The sequence below is a fragment of the Limulus polyphemus genome, unplaced genomic scaffold, assembly GCF_000517525.1.
Source record: "Limulus polyphemus unplaced genomic scaffold, Limulus_polyphemus-2.1.2 Scaffold1809, whole genome shotgun sequence".
Lineage (NCBI taxonomy): Eukaryota > Metazoa > Arthropoda > Merostomata > Xiphosura > Limulidae > Limulus > Limulus polyphemus.
In genome coordinates, this window is record NW_013667419.1 from 47792 (window position 1) to 63903 (window position 16112).

General features: G+C 34.2%; 2 protein-coding genes across 5 annotated transcripts in view; one reads left to right on the top strand and one right to left on the bottom strand.

Moving 5' to 3' along the window:
• LOC106465004 (protein hairy-like) overlaps positions 1-7299 on the top strand; it is a 12083-nt gene extending 4784 nt beyond the window's left edge. The window contains exons 2-4 of the mRNA XM_013925194.2: positions 962-1057; positions 2365-2452; positions 4332-7299. Of these exons, the coding sequence (XP_013780648.1) occupies positions 962-1057; positions 2365-2452; positions 4332-5254 (1107 nt within the window). The 3' untranslated portion in view covers positions 5255-7299. The remainder of the gene's footprint in view (positions 1-961; positions 1058-2364; positions 2453-4331) is intronic.
• Positions 7300-11788: 4489 nt separating this feature from the next.
• The window catches only part of LOC106465005 (protein phosphatase 1 regulatory subunit 7-like), a 40184-nt gene continuing 35860 nt past the window's right edge, over positions 11789-16112 (bottom strand). For all 4 annotated transcript variants that reach the window (XM_022392828.1, XM_022392827.1, XM_022392829.1 and 1 more), the window contains exons 10-11: positions 14935-15120; positions 11789-11980 (exon numbers count right to left, since the gene is read on the bottom strand). In XM_022392828.1, coding sequence (XP_022248536.1) covers positions 14947-15120 — 174 coding nt within the window. In that variant the 3' untranslated portion in view covers positions 11789-11980; positions 14935-14946. The remainder of the gene's footprint in view (positions 11981-14934; positions 15121-16112) is intronic.

A 16112-nucleotide genomic window follows, 5' to 3' on the forward strand; every position in this document is an offset into this window, starting at 1 on the left:
TCTACCCACACATTACATTCCCATCTTTTATATACCAGCGTACCCTACTAGTAAATACTAGAGCATTCGCCAAAGTACATGATAATTCTAGAAACGTTGCGTCACTGTATTCATGTGACTGCTGACGCAACAGTATGTATATGCCTGGTGAGAGGTTAAGGCTGGACGTGAATCGCTGTATCTTTACGTAAATTTCTATTCGTACGTTTCATATTGTATTTAAGATGGTGAATTAAACCATCAACTAGACATATAAAAGTGCATTAAATTTTCATCATTTATGACTCGTGTGAATCAATACAGTTACTGTAAATTCACTGTAAATAATACATTTTTAATTGACCCACATACAGCCTTTGACCATGCATATGTACATATGATGGAACTCATTTCCTGTTTTCTGTATTTTACATATTACATAATATCGGAACCACTGGCGTAACAACCACCGAATCCAGCATTTTAACGAGATGTATCAAACATTCATGAATTTCTGTATGGTTGGTGGCGTAACAACCACCGAATCCAGCATTTTAACGAGATGTATCAAACATTCATGAATTTCTGTATGGTTGGTGGCGTAATAACCACCGAATCCAGCATCTTAACGAAATGTATCAAACATTCATGAATTTTTGTATGGTTGGTGGCGTAACAACCACCGAATCCAGCATTTTAACGAGATGTATCAAACATTCATGCATTTCTGTATGGTTGGTGGCGTAACAACCACCGAATCCAGCATTTTAACGAGATGTATCAAACATTCATGAATTTCTGTATGGTTGGTAACTACGGGAAAGGAATGTTTAAAAACAATCTTCAAAGGAAGTCAACAATATTTTTTTATATTTTTTAACCATTTCATCTTTACTCTTCTGTTCTATCCTCAACTTACCATATTAAGTAAACCTACAAAGCTTCTAAATGTTTTGAATTTCACCTTCTGTTATTTTTACAGGCCGCAAAACCCCTCGTAGAGAAGAGGAGACGGGCACGTTTCAACCAGTCTTTAGAAGAGCTGAAAAAACTTGTATCAGAAGCTTTAAACAGAGATGTGAGTTTTAGTGAACATTCATAAAGCTGTCCAGTATTTTTAATGATGATTCTATCATGTATTACATACAGAGTTGTATGTTGGTCTGTGAATTAATATCTCATTTACATTTTTCCTAATTTCTTTGTACAGTAATATATTTACTGCCAATGTTAACGAAGGAAATCGACAATTTCACAAACCTTCAGCTGCTCGAGAGAAGCTGAAGTTTTCGGAAATTTGCTGTCACGTTTTACGTCTAAAGTTGATTGTTGGGCATTGAATTAATATGTAAATCGTATTTTTACTAATGTATTTGTTTGAAGAAAGAGATTCGAAAAAGAGCATGGCATAATCAGAAAGTTTTTTTTTACTATCAGTCATCTTGCTTTGAATATTATGTTTTGATGACGTTTCGGGACACTTGTGTATTTCTTATTCAAGATACAAATGTTCCAAAATGTCGTCCTAACACAATATTCAAAGCAAGATGCTCGATAGTAAAAATATCAATATTTCTTTTTCGTTAACAAACTGTCACCCCATATATTTTAATGTATTTTTAAATCAGTTAAGATTTTTGTCGCTAACTACGTTAAAAAAATTGTCGGTCAGTGATAAAGCTATAAACCTTCATATTTTCAACTGTCTTCGTGCCTTAATAAAGGTTTTATTACTTGCTAGATGTACAGTGTGTCCGAAAAGTCTGTAATCATAGGCTTTTAAACGAATATTACAGAATGTGTTTCGCATGCTGCTCTCGTAATTCGGAACAAGTTTGGGGATGGTACTTGTATTCTCTTTGAACACTACGAAGTATGTTCATGTCAATGGTCCGACATTCGTCACGAATTCGTTATTTCAGATGTTCGGTGTCCCCTATGTTTTCTTTATACACACGTGCCTTGAGCAACCCCCAGAAAAAAAGAAATCTGTGGGAATCAAGTCTGGAAATCTTGGAGGGGGGGGGGGCTTTCCTGAGGACCATGTCTGACAATCCAATATCCTGGGAGGTGTCATTTAACCAAGCTCTGAAATTGAGAAAAGTTGCAAATCGCCTATGGTTCCAGACTTCTCAGATATTCTGTACAATTACTTGCTTGTCTGTAAAGCAAACTGATTCCTTATATTTTTTTTACCAAGTTACTCGTTCAAAAAGTAAGCTTTTATCTAAAAGTTACTGAACCAAGCCATCACATAAGTTTATACTAATATTCTTGTTAATTAGTCGCCTACCCAAACCATGATTTTTCTTGTTTCAATGCGTCTCTAATTTACACTTTTTTTCGCTATATAAATTATGTTAAACATATTTTTATTTATTTCAGCCCGCCAGGCGTTCAAAGTTGGAGAAAGCAGACGTCCTGGAGTTAACAGTTCGTTATTTACAAAGTTTACAAAGACAACACATGACAGGTTTGTTGCTGTATACATAATAATTGGTTTTATTGTCACGTTCTTTGTAAATATTATATTATTAGTAGATTTTAGAATTGATGTTTCTATGTAATTAAACCACCGTGACTGCGTAATTACGAGATGTTAATTATATGTGAAATAATGTACAGACTCCATTCTATGACATTTCGCTACCTGTTGCAGCTACGTATAAGTAAGTCATTATGGCTGATTCATTAAGCCTGATTCATTTTTAAAAAGTTAGATCTTTCATTTTAAATAAAATGGTTTAGAACATAAGAGCCTTTTTTATTTTGAAAGAGTGTTTCTCTAAGAAACTAACATTGAAGAAATATTTACCGATATTTTACTGGCTGGAGTGTTTGTCTAATGAACTAATACTGACGAAAATTTTTATTTTATGACCTTAAATAAGATATGTAAGGAAGATTATAACATAAAATTATCAGGTAGCGAAATACTCAAGTAACGAAACGTTCAGTAGCGAACTGTCCGGCCATCCATTCTATGGATTACAGTTTAGCTAAGCACTTTTTTTTAACGTAGTCAGTTACATTTAATGAAGCTTTACTATATAGAATAATTTTTAATTGTTATAATTCAGTTGAGCACTATTTTCTAGCTTATTTTGGCTAACCTCTCGGCAGTGTTCTGGCAAAATTCATTGGATCCAAAGTGAGAAGCGTTTATTATTAATATCTGCCACACGAGCCAGCCCAGCATATTTCAGTACTGAGCCTAGCATGGTCAACAGGGAGGGTCATTCCGGAAACCGGTGATTTAGGGTTATTTCGATAGATCTTGATGAATGAAGCTCAGCACAACTTCTAAAACAACAAAAACTGAATATTAATGAAAATATGACATGATGAAATCTATATGGATTATACTATGGTGGTACCATACTGGACATTGTACCATCCTTCTTGTATTTACTGTTTATTGCAGAAATGGCAGTTTTAATGTGAGAATCTCTAGGGAAGTCATCTTGTAATGTATCGTGTATGTGATTCAACTACAACACTGCAGCTTTGGGCTTTACTGTGCCGTTAGTTTAACAAAATATTGAAACTAATGATTTCTTATATATGATTCCAATCCCCCGTTTTTGAAGATAACGATAACTGTTGTGGCCATTGTTTTATGTTTCGCTGTCAATGCAGTAATCAGTTGAAGAATCTCCGATTCAACTGGTATTTCAAATAGATTGGGATATCTTCGAATAAGTTATTCCCTCATCCGACCTGGACCCACGGTTTAGTTTAATTGCTACAATTAATCCATCACATGCACAATCATATCCAGAACATTTCAAGCATGTTTCATTGCTACATCGTTTTACTTTACATTTACAAGATAACTTCTTGTTGGCTCTCATGGTCACGGGTCTGGTTCAGTGACTTAGACCTCGAAAATAGTGCCAAACATATTTTCTTTGTGTAATCAAAACAACTCAAACCTTTCTGGAATGACTCGTTTGTTTGGATCCACATCAAAATGTCGGGTTGGCTCGTGTGGCAGGTATTAAAAGTTTAAATGCCAAAAGCTGGCTACGCATTTGTGATTTAAAAATAATCTTGTAAGTTACAGATACCCACTCCCTCTTCCCACATTCCCCTGGTAAGTTACAGATACCCACTCCCTCTTCCCACATTCCACTTAATTTGTCCATTTTGGATTTCAATTTGGAGTTCTGGTATTGAACGAAAGTATTCTTGGACAGTAACTTGTGGCAGATATAATAAATAGATCCAATGAGGAAAAAAATAAAACTTCTGTAGTTTACATGAACTTAATCATAGATATAAGCCTATTTATTATTCTATTTATGTTATGTTCTGTTAGGTAAATAATTAATATTTCTAATATGTTTCAGCTGCCTTGGCAACCGATCCCGCTGTCCTTAGGAAGTTTCGATCTGGATTTAATGATTGTGCTAGTGAAGTTAGAAGATACCTTCGCCGGATAAAAGACGTGGACCATGCTCTCCGTCAACGTCTCCTTAGACACCTGGGAAGTTGTATGATCAGTCTTAATAATGCTACATCGTTTAACTATGTGGGACCAGTAGTGGATATTCCTCAAGTATCGTATGTGTTTAGCCACTTACAGTCGCTTGGTATTCAAATTCCTGGTGGATTGAATACTTTAACAGAAGATCATGATGTTAACAACAACAGTGTTCCCCAGGGACTTTCAGATATAGAGAAACGTTTCAACAGACTTCCACTCAACCCAAACAGGCTCCTTAGTGGTGACTTTGCCTTTATACTTTCCAGTCAAGCACTCCAGCGACAGTTAAGCTTACTGGTCCCTTCAGAAGATAACAGCATCGAACGTCTGCGGGGCAGAGAAACGCTTACCGAATCGTATATCCCAGCGAGTTCCAGTGTAAGCAGTCATAGCCCATCAGGAAGTGAGTCGGGTTCTGAAGTATGTTTTGAATCTCCAACGTTATCTATACAAGAACAGAAAAGTTCAGATATTGATGATACTCCTAAGCCTAAATGCCACGTTGACAGTTGCAGAAACGTTCCAAACTTTAGTAACCCAGAGAACTATAACTTATTCAAAGTGTGTGAAAATGCAAAACCATTCTATGATGAACTTAACAGTATGAAACGAAGTTCAAAATATTCATCCTTATCTCAGAAAGCTAATTTCACCAGAATGCAGTCCAATACAAGAAAATTAAACAGGGATCAACCAAGAACGTTAAATGACAGAATGCCTGTTTTAGCCAGACGCCGTTCGTCTCCACAGGAGATAGAAAATGAATGTGTATGGAGACCATGGTAACATGATATCACCGATTTTGTACAAGTTTACTTTTGCTCTTCAGTATCCAGTGGTTGATACATCCCATTAAAACAGAATCTTCCAGAATGATACGTTATTGTACATTGGAGATATGTTTTATTAAGTCTACACTTCATCACATTACCCTCCTATTTCTTATGTTGTATATATATAAACAAAGTGGAGGAAAATGGGTGTTTTCGATTTCTATGATGAAATTTAGAATATACATTTTTATTTCAAGAAGTTATAAATCCTAACCTCTGTATTATACAGGGTATGGCAAATATGAGTATACGCTTGTTTCGTTTAGAACGTAGTTTAATTTCTAACTATTACTATGAGACAGAAAATAATTAATTTCATTTACTTTGTCTTCTTACGATTTTCTTTAGTACCAACCAAATAATACCAACTATACAGCAACTTTTCTCAACTCCTATAGATTATTTTTGAACATAGATAACAGTGCAGTACTTGCTATATACTACTCTGCTAGTAGTCTCGTGTATTTTAAACGTAAATGTTTACGTTGTCTGATTCCTTAAATGCTCTATTATCCATCTCATCGGATTTCTAATGAATTAGTGATTTGTGTGAAATAAATCCATTTGTTGTGCAGGGGCGTGTCACCGACGTGGGGAGGAAGACTCCCATTAGTGACCTCTGGTAGTCCTTCTATTGTGACTTCCACTGATATGAAAGTTATTTTTCTAACGGATGGGGTAGTCAAATTACATAACTTAAACCGAAAGAAGTAGCTCCAATCAGATGAAACGTAGGGGTAAGTTTAATCGTAGTTTGAAACAATATCAGAAGTAGCTCCAATCAGATGTGAAACGTAGGGGTAAGTTTAATTGTAGTTTGAAACAATATCAGAAGTAGCTCCAATCAGATGTGAAACGTAGGGGTAAGTTTAATTGTAGTTTGAAACCATATCAGAAGTAGCTCCAATCACATGAAACCTAGGGGTTAGTTTAATTGTAGTTCGAAACAAAAGCTGTGAAAAAGACTGCAAGTTAATTTCGGCTTTTTTGATAATTAAAAAATAAGGCAAAAAACAACAACTATTTTTTTTCTTATATTTGATAGCACCTAACTTCTCCCTCCTTCAGTAAAACGTTCCCAGAAACACCATTAATTTTATGATATTTTATGTTACTTATCAAAATAAAATTGTCTGTAAATCTCAAGTTGAAAGTAGAGTGCATAGTGATATCCCTTGCCAGTTGTAGCTTGTGTTAAGGGGATGGTTACTATATCAGTCAATGATAAAGGAAGTAAAGAAAAGTTGATTTGTTCTTATTTATTATTATTATTTCATTTATGTACCAGTGAACAATTCACTCTTGACAAAACCGAGTATTCTTACTCTGCCTGACAGTAGTCTCCCGTGATTGACAAAACCGAGTATTCTTACTCTGCCTGACAGTAGTCTCCCGTGATTGACAAAACCGAGTATTCTTACTCTGCCTGACAGTAGTCTCCCGTGATTGACAAAACCGAGTATTCTTACTCTGCCTGACAGTAGTCTCCCGTGATTGACAAAACCGAGTATTCTTACTCTGCCTGACAGTAGTCTCCCGTGATTGACAAAACCGAGTATTCTTACTCTGCCTGACAGTAGTCTCCCGTGATTGACAAAACCGAGTATTCTTACTCTGCCTGACAGTAGATTCCCGTAAATTTTTTGGGCCGAACGTAACATACTGGTTAGAGTACTCGGATGTTAAAGGGTTCGCGACCCGTGTCCTCTGAAACCTTCACCGTACTTCAGGGCCGTTAGTACGGTATTAGAATAGCACTAAATACTTTCTGGGGTAACTTTCCCCCTAGAGGGCGTGCACCCAGTTTGAGGACCACTGCTCTAATCTAGCAGTTCAAAATTAGGAATGACTAGAAATAGTTAGTCCTTGTGTAGTTTTCGCGAAATTTAGAAACAATCCTTATATCGTAATCATGTTTTCAGCATATATAGGCAGATTTTGTTAAACAAGACCGATGTCTGCATCCATTATCAAGGCTGAATGTTGTGTGAATTGTGATTACTGTTGGTGGATATTTATAGGTATGGGTAAGCAGGTGGTGGTATCTAGCTCGTGGAAGGTGTTAATTGGTGGAGTGTTGTATTGTGGCTTGGGGGTTTCTCGCCAAGAAGTAGCAGTGTGCGTGCTGTTCCTATCGATTGTTTGTTGATTATGGGAGTTTGCTGTACACCAACATATATAATTGGATGTGTGTGTGTGTGTGTGTGTGTGTGTATGTATGTACATATTCCAATATAACAAATTAATGCATTCAGATGTGTCTTTTCAAATGACCTTAATTAAATATTGACGTTTCGCTACTACCAACTTCTTTATGACACGCTGTTATGTATACGTAACATTATGTTAAGATTTGGTAATGTAATACACGCTGAGTTAACATCAATATTTCCTGTGTGGTGACACTGCACATTTTGTCAAACCTGTGATAGCATTTGATGACCATATAATGTAACGGAAGTTTTATTAACACTGTGTTTTCCTATATCATTTATGGGCATAACTTAGATTCGACTGCCTTAAGACTTGCCAGAAGTCCTATTTGTATCAGTGGTCTTGTATTATATACTGATGTGCATGTTAGTCAGAGTTTGTTATATTTGAAACAGGTATGATCGTTCAGCGTGTTAAGATCGTAGTGGCAACACCACTGGTGCCTTACAATTTGTACAAAGCTGTTTTTATATATCTACAATTAGCAGTGATATTTTATGCTTTCACGTTCAGTTTTATTTACGAAACTAGTTTAACGAGTGTTTCTCCAACTCTTCCTCATGGTGCTGTTATGAAAATAGAGAAACATGACCGCAGATCAAGACTACTAAATTACGAGGGTTGTTCTTTGCGTATGTTACATGACTTGTAGTCTTGTGGCGTGTTACGTCACCGTATGGTCACGCGCCGTCTCGTGTACCATGCATCCTTGGTAAAACACTTGAAATAAAATGACAAAAACTGTTATTGCTTCCGGTTCAGTTTTCGTTTGCCTTTTACTAAGAAAACTTGAAGCTTCCATTGAAAAGTAGAGAAAGGTAATAAAGGAAAAAGACATGAAAACAGCTTTCAAGAATATGTTTAAATTGTACGATAATGAAATCGGTAGATGCTCACTTTTCCGCGAATTATGTATTTTTTTGCAATCTTTAACACAACGTAACATTTTATAAAATTTAAATCTGTTCGTAACCATCAACCTGTTCTTTCGTCTTAGATTTCCTGGTGCGACTTACTTAGATATTCTGATCAACGAAAGTAAGATAATATTATGTAATGATTTTTTTTCGTATTATTATTAGTGCAAGTGTTGTATTTAATTAAAAAGTTTAACAGTTGCCAACATGAGACCTGCGCATCTGTCCATTCTCGCATTTCATGCATTCAAAGTAGCCAGGCATTGACATAATTGTCTATCGGCCAATCATAGCCTAAATACCATTTCAGCTAGCCTTGTGATGTACAAGGTGGGCAAAAACCCTTAGGCAACCCCTCAAATAAAGATAGTGTACACGAAGAAAATTTATTGCATATTTACGTATTGACACAGACTAACAGAAAGATCGATTAATAATCCAAAATGTCTGTCTGTTGACCATCATTTTCATGATATAGGATAATAGGTCTCCACGTTGCATCATCCTCCTCAGCATAATTTTCAACAGTGTTTTGTATCAAAGCGTCAGTTGTTTCATGTAGCAAAGGTACGATATCATTATAAAACGCAAGAAACTAAATTGTTAACATGAGTTTTAAATAATGGGGGGGGGGTCCATTCTTTTTTACCCACCTTGTAGTAGTCTTGATCGAAGAAAACGTACTCTTCATGCTTTATAGCGAGATACAAATACACGGGATTACCAAAATATGTGTTTTCAATTTTTAAGACGATGAAATGTAGAATGTAAGTTTTTGTTTCAAGTAAGTTATAAATCTTATTTTTTGCATTATACAGGGCATGGCAAAAGTGATTACACACTTTCGATGACGAGGAACCCACTTTGAGAGTAATAATGACTGGAGACGGCTTGAATGGGTAATGGAGAAAACTTTAATACAAGTTTAACATAACAGCAAATGTACAACGTTTCAACAAGGTTTTGTCATTATATTAAAGTTTTTCTTCATTACCCATTCAAGGCGTCTCCAGCCATGATTATACACTTGTTTCATTTAGAATATAGTTTAATTTCTAACTATTACTATGAAACAAGAGTACAATTAATTTGATTTCAATTGTATTTGTACCTAATAATACTAACTATACAGCACCCTGTGATAGAATTTGATGACCATTAAGAGTAACAGAAGTTTTACTAAAATTTTTTTCGTATATTACACGTTTATGGGCGTGTTAAACTTACATTTGATGACCTTGAATTGCTAGAAGTCCTATTTGTATAGGTGACCTTGTATTGTATACTGATGTACTCGTTAGTTAGTGTTTGTTATTCTTGTATATTTCGTTTATATGATCGTTCAGCGTGTTAAGATCTTACTGGCAACACCACTGGTGCCTTACAATTTGTACAAAGCAGTAAGAACAACTTTATCGTTCGTGTTTTTATATATCTACAATTAACAGTGACTATCAGCCTGTTCTTTTATCTTAGACTTCCTCGTGCGACGTGCTTAGATATTTTGACCAACATAATGATAAACGAAAGTGAGATAATATTATGTACTGATCTTTTGGTAGTGTTGTTAGTGCAAACGTTCTACAGGGTATCTCAGAAGTCTGGATCCACAGGGAAAATACACATTTGCACTTCTAGTTTCTGTATGTATTGAGTTGCATAATGAGTATCATAATAAGAATTTTAAAAGGGTTTTTAGTTGTTACTGTTGTAAATTTGAAAGGATAATTTGTTCAGTGTATTTTACAAATCTTGGTGGCAACACCAATAGTGCCTTATAATGTATACAAAAATTTCATGTATTAATAATTTCATTAAATCATTCTTAACAAATATCAATGCTAATGGTTCGTTTTTATATATATATATATATATATTTCAATTAATAAGATTGTAAATTTTAAATAGATCTTGAATTCTCGTTATGCTTTAGCATAACTGTACACTCAATATTTTCATGTAGAAAACTAAACCAATAAATTCAAGGGACAGTTTGTTTTCATGAACCTGTGTTTAAATGTCCATTTCTTCCAGCCTCGTGGTGCTAGCACAGAAATAATGAAATACGACCAAAGGTAATTTAGTTGCCATAATGCAGTAAATTGTAAAGAAAACCTCTTCACGATTACCATTAGAAAAGGAGAAAAATGTTCTTGTTTTAAGGTTTAAATTCAAGTTTTGAGTAAGACATACATTATGTCCGTTTACAAGTCCAGTTTTATCTTGTTCGTAATTTAGGTTTTCAGGTTCGGTTCCCCATCCAAGGAATATGATGAAACACACAATATTAGTCCTTTTATTTTTCGTTGACACAACAACACACACTGTCAGTCCTTTTATTTTTCGTTGACACAACATAATCACAGATGAACTGTACTTCTATCTACTTGCAGACTTTATAGTAGTGGTTCCCAAACTTTTATTTTTTTTCCCGTTACGACTCTTTTTCAGACATTCCGATTCTGCATGACCCCATCTATTCGAAAACGTATTTCAACTGGCGAATTCAGCTTTGTTCGCTACACGATTTTTCTTTTTTTTCCAACCTGATGACGTCACCAGAGCCTGCTACAACCTTAGGTTTGGAAACTACTGCCTTATAGGTTGATAATTGTTTAAAGATAGAAGCTGAAGTCCCTTATTAGTTGATACAAAACAATTATATTTCAACGGTACAATTATCTACTAACAGACCCTAAACATTGATAATTGTTTGAAGATTGAAGCTGAATTTGTTATATAGTTTTAGAATATACAAAAATAATACAATATAAAATAATGACCCCCCCCCCAACCGTAACTGATGGGGCATTTGTAAATTTGAGGGCTTATAATGTTAAAATTCAGAGAATGAGTCCTGTGGTGGACACAGGTCAGATAATTCATTGTATGGCTTTTCCACTTAAAAAATGAGCAAACAAAACAATGTGGTTCACAATTTAAATTTATTAATGACATGAAATCTGATTTTGTAATATTTTACAAACGGAAATATCCAGATGTAGTTAAATATTTCAAGGACAACTAAGAAGCATATATAAAGGTAAGTACTGTAATTATGTCCAACATGCAACCCTTGATACACTAATTGAATACATGGTTAATTCTATGGTTTTATGACGTATATTATCAGAAGCAACAAGTGTAACTTTCCTGAACAAAAACTTCTCCAAACTACTACTGCTAAAACAATATCAGTCCAGTAGTGTTAAATGAAAAAATAAAATAGCACTTACTTTCTGAAAAAAATAGAACGAAAATTTGCAAATTTTAAAAGCAATTTAGTAACCTACTCACCATAATAAGTCCAGTTTCTTAACTTTTCGTTTTTGATTTTCTAGCATTTAGTTGACAAATGTTTTTATATTCTACTGATAAGCACAATTAGGATTATATGTTACATGGCTATACACAACCTTCTACATTTTAAAAGTAAAAAAACTAGTGGAAAATTATTATTACTTAATTTAACAATCATTTCCTAACATAGAGGTAAGCTTATACAGTTGGTCAGTTGTCTCTACAGCCTCAAATCTTGTTTTGAATTCCTAAAATAGAGGAAATTAGAAAGATGTTAATAAAACTACAATAATATGGATATTAGCCTTCAACTACAACTTAACAAAAAAACAGTGTTAATAAATAAAGAAACAGATGTATTCAAATATACTGGCTGCAAATAGATATTAACTAAAATTTTGAAAATCCACTTTAGAATCCATACTGCCCTATCAAAATAATTTACAAAGCATGTAGCCAGAATTTTTGCTACATTAAGATGTATCTGTATCATGATGTGGTTTAACTTCTTTACTTTGACCAATGTTAAAATGTTCTTATCACCGATGAGTGGTTAAAAAAACAGCAATTTTAGAAGAGGGCCTGGTCCATAGCAATTGGCATGGTATTCTAACATGTTACAGGGAAGATTAGTACCTTGCCTAAATAATTGTTGCTATTCTGTGGAACTTGTGCTGGCAACTTGTCTTCACTGAGGCATGAAAATCTTGACTAGTTGATAACAACTGGACAACTAAAGTCTAACCTTCAACTGTGTGCTGGCAACTTGTCTTCACTGAGGCATGAAAATCTTGACTAGTTGATAACAACTGGACAACTAAAGTCTAACCTTCAACTGTGTGCTGGCAACCTCTCTTCAATGAAGCCTGAAAATCTTGACTAGTTGATAACAACTGGACAACTGAAATCCAACCTTCAACTGTGTGCTGACAGCTTGTCTTCAATGAGGCCTAAAAATCTTAACTAGTTGATAATAACTGGACAACTGAAATCTAACCTGATTGAACCTAAAATGATGTTTCCAAATTTGAGCTTAGATTAGAAACCAAGACAATTACATTTACTTTGAAATTGAAGATAATTTTTTTTCTGGAACAACACACTAACCTACTAAGCACAATAAACAATTCTGCCATGGACAGTAGATTGTGAACATCAGAATTTCTTGATATTTGTGGGTATTCAGCCACTTCAAGGGTAGATTCCACACCAAAGACATAGAAAACACACAATGTAATTTTAATATACTCGATATAACACAATCATAGTTAAACTGGTCACAAACCCAGCACTTTGAAACTATGTGAAGCAGTTCTAATCAGTATAGAGAATCAAAAACCCACCTTTGCACTCCCAGTGCTCATAGACTTTACAAAATGGTCCTGAGCACTTTTGGGATAATATGCAGTTTGCTTATACCGATCTTCCTAAAATACACATATTTATACTACATATACTCCAAACAAGATGTTCATTCACATATGACTAGTATTGTAGCTATGACGAGCACAGATCTCACAGAAGCTGTTTATTCACATGTGACAAGTATCTGTATCTATGAGAGCACAGATACAGATCTCACAGAAGCTGTTTATTCACATGTGACAAGTATCTGTATCTATGAAGAGCACAGAGTACAGACCTCACAGAAGCTGTTTACTCACATATGACTAGTATCTATATCTATGAAGAGCACACAATACAGATCTCACAAAAGCTGTTTATTCACATATGACAAGTATCTATATCTATGAAGAGCACAGAGTACAGACCTCACAGAAGCTGTTTATTCACATATGACAAGTATCTATATCTATGAAGAGCACACAATACAGACCTCACACAAGCTGTTTATTCACATATGACAAGTATCTATATCTATGAAGAGCACAGAGTACAGACCTCACACAAGCTGTTTATTCACATATGACAAGTATCTATATCTATGAAGAGCACACAATACAGACCTCACAAAAGCTGTTTATTCACATATGGCAAGTATCTATATCTATGACAAGCACAGAGTACAGACCTCACACAAGCTGTTTATTCACATATGGCAAGTATCTATATCTATGAAGAGCACACAATACAGACCTCACACAAGCTGTTTATTCACATATGGCCACACTGGCTGCTTTATTCACTGTAAACGAGTTGTAAAGACTGTTTCTTTCATTCTTTATTATCACAATCTAAACACACAAATGTTCTTAAAACTTATAACACATCTGGCTAATCTGATATCATTCAATGGTTTCATGGGCAGTAGGTGATGCATGATTAAACATTGTAAATATTTCATACACCAATCTTCCACCTCCAAGAGCTAACAGAAGGCTATCTTTCGAATTCATTATAATATTGCACCATGCACAAAATGGTATGCTACTATTCTTTGTTTTGTGTCTATATATTCATATTCATTAATTCCTTAACACTTATGCTGCATGGGCAATGTCACATGATGAAGAATTAATTGATAATTTTGGCACAGCAGCATATATACTTCAAATACCAACAGTCATTATGTAGCTAATAAAATGGACTGAGTGTAAATACTTGCAATATCTAAGAACAAGTTTCTACAAACCTTAAGTAACCTAGATATAATCTATGTACTAGCTCACACTTTGTTCTACAAAACATAATATGAAAAGCATTAATTAATCTGAATATTAGTCAGAAATGGTTTTACATTCCCCTGTGAGTTAATGTTAATCTGATATTAGTTAATACCTGATTCTAAAACACTCATTATTCTAAGTGTTAATTGGGGTGCTGGTTCAACAACATCTGGCAGCTAAAGCATTAATCCACATACTATTCAAAACCTGGTCCTGGTTCAGAGTCACCAACAATGATTTAAGATTAAGGCTGGCACCGTGAGGGGGTCTCATCCAGTTTAGACCCCCCCCCTACCCATTTTCAGATTCCAAATTTTATAAGTATATAAGTAGCTCAGGCATAAAGGTTTTTAATGTCTTAATAATAACAATAGTAGTAATACCAATGATCAAAAATAAAATTAGGAAAACTACATTTGTGTGAAAGCTTCGTAATAATATGCTGTCATATGCAGTGATGTTAATAGTAGTCAATAGAAATCAATTGACTATGGTTACTTTTCAGCCCTCCCTAAATAATTAGAATAATTTAAGTTTAGGCAAAACCCCTAATAGGCTGTAAGTTAGGCACTTACACACTGTACATGTTACTGACACATGGTAGCATCAATTTGCTTCACCCACGGAACAATCATCATGACCTTTCGACGATACATTGGGTCTTCTGCTACAGGGTTTCTTTCCAGATAGACTGTTTCCAAGTTAGGAAATAGCTTCAAGACTTCTAATTCTTCCCAAGTGTCAATAGAGTTGTCATTAAACTGAAGTCAACAACCAGACACAAAATTAGGTTTCACTTCTTCATTATAAAATTTGACTAGAAATCATTTTAATACAGGTTTTTAACAAGTATGCCCTTTTCAAATACTTTCAGTATTAAAATAAAGAACAATAAAATAAAACAGAAGGAAAAAAAGTACACAAACCACATCATATAAACTAACCTCCTTGTCAACTGATACAATTAAACTCATGTCTACAAAAGTGAAAAACAACGAAACACAATTAACATCCTTGTTAATTTAAAACAAAGAAATACAAAAAACATCCTTATTAACTAAAAACAAATATATATAACTAACATCCTTGTTCACTAAAAACAAAGAAATACAACTGACATCCATGTTAACTAAAAACAAAGAAATAAAAAAAACATCCTTATTAACTAAAAACAAATATATATAACTAACATCCTTGTTAACTAAAAACAAATATATATACCTAACATCCTTGTTAAGTAAAAACAAAGAAATACAACTAACACCCTAGTTAACTACAACAAAAACAACTAATATCCTTGTTAACTACAACAAAGACAACTAACACCTTAGTTAACTACAACAAAGACAACTAATATCCTTGTTAACTAATAACAAAGTAATTCAACATTCTTGTTAACTCATGTAAACAAACTCTAACCTCTAAGCCAGTCAACATAAAGAAACAAAATGAATACTTATAACTGAAACAAGCTAATCTTTGTGTTAACTGGAAAATACAAAGATAAAAATTTGTAAAATGTATTCAAACTGAAGTAAATAAAAAAAGGACTTTTTTTATTTGTCTATTTATCTTCTAGTTTGCTCATATTATGAGGCACCCAAAATTCTTTCAGTTTGGTTAAAAGGTTAATATTCTAGAAAACAAAAGTGTTTTTAATTTATTCAAACTGAGATAAGAGAAGAAGAAGAAAAACAGATTGTTTGTTTGTCTATTTTTTCCCCAGATTGCTCGAGTTACGAGATGCATACCC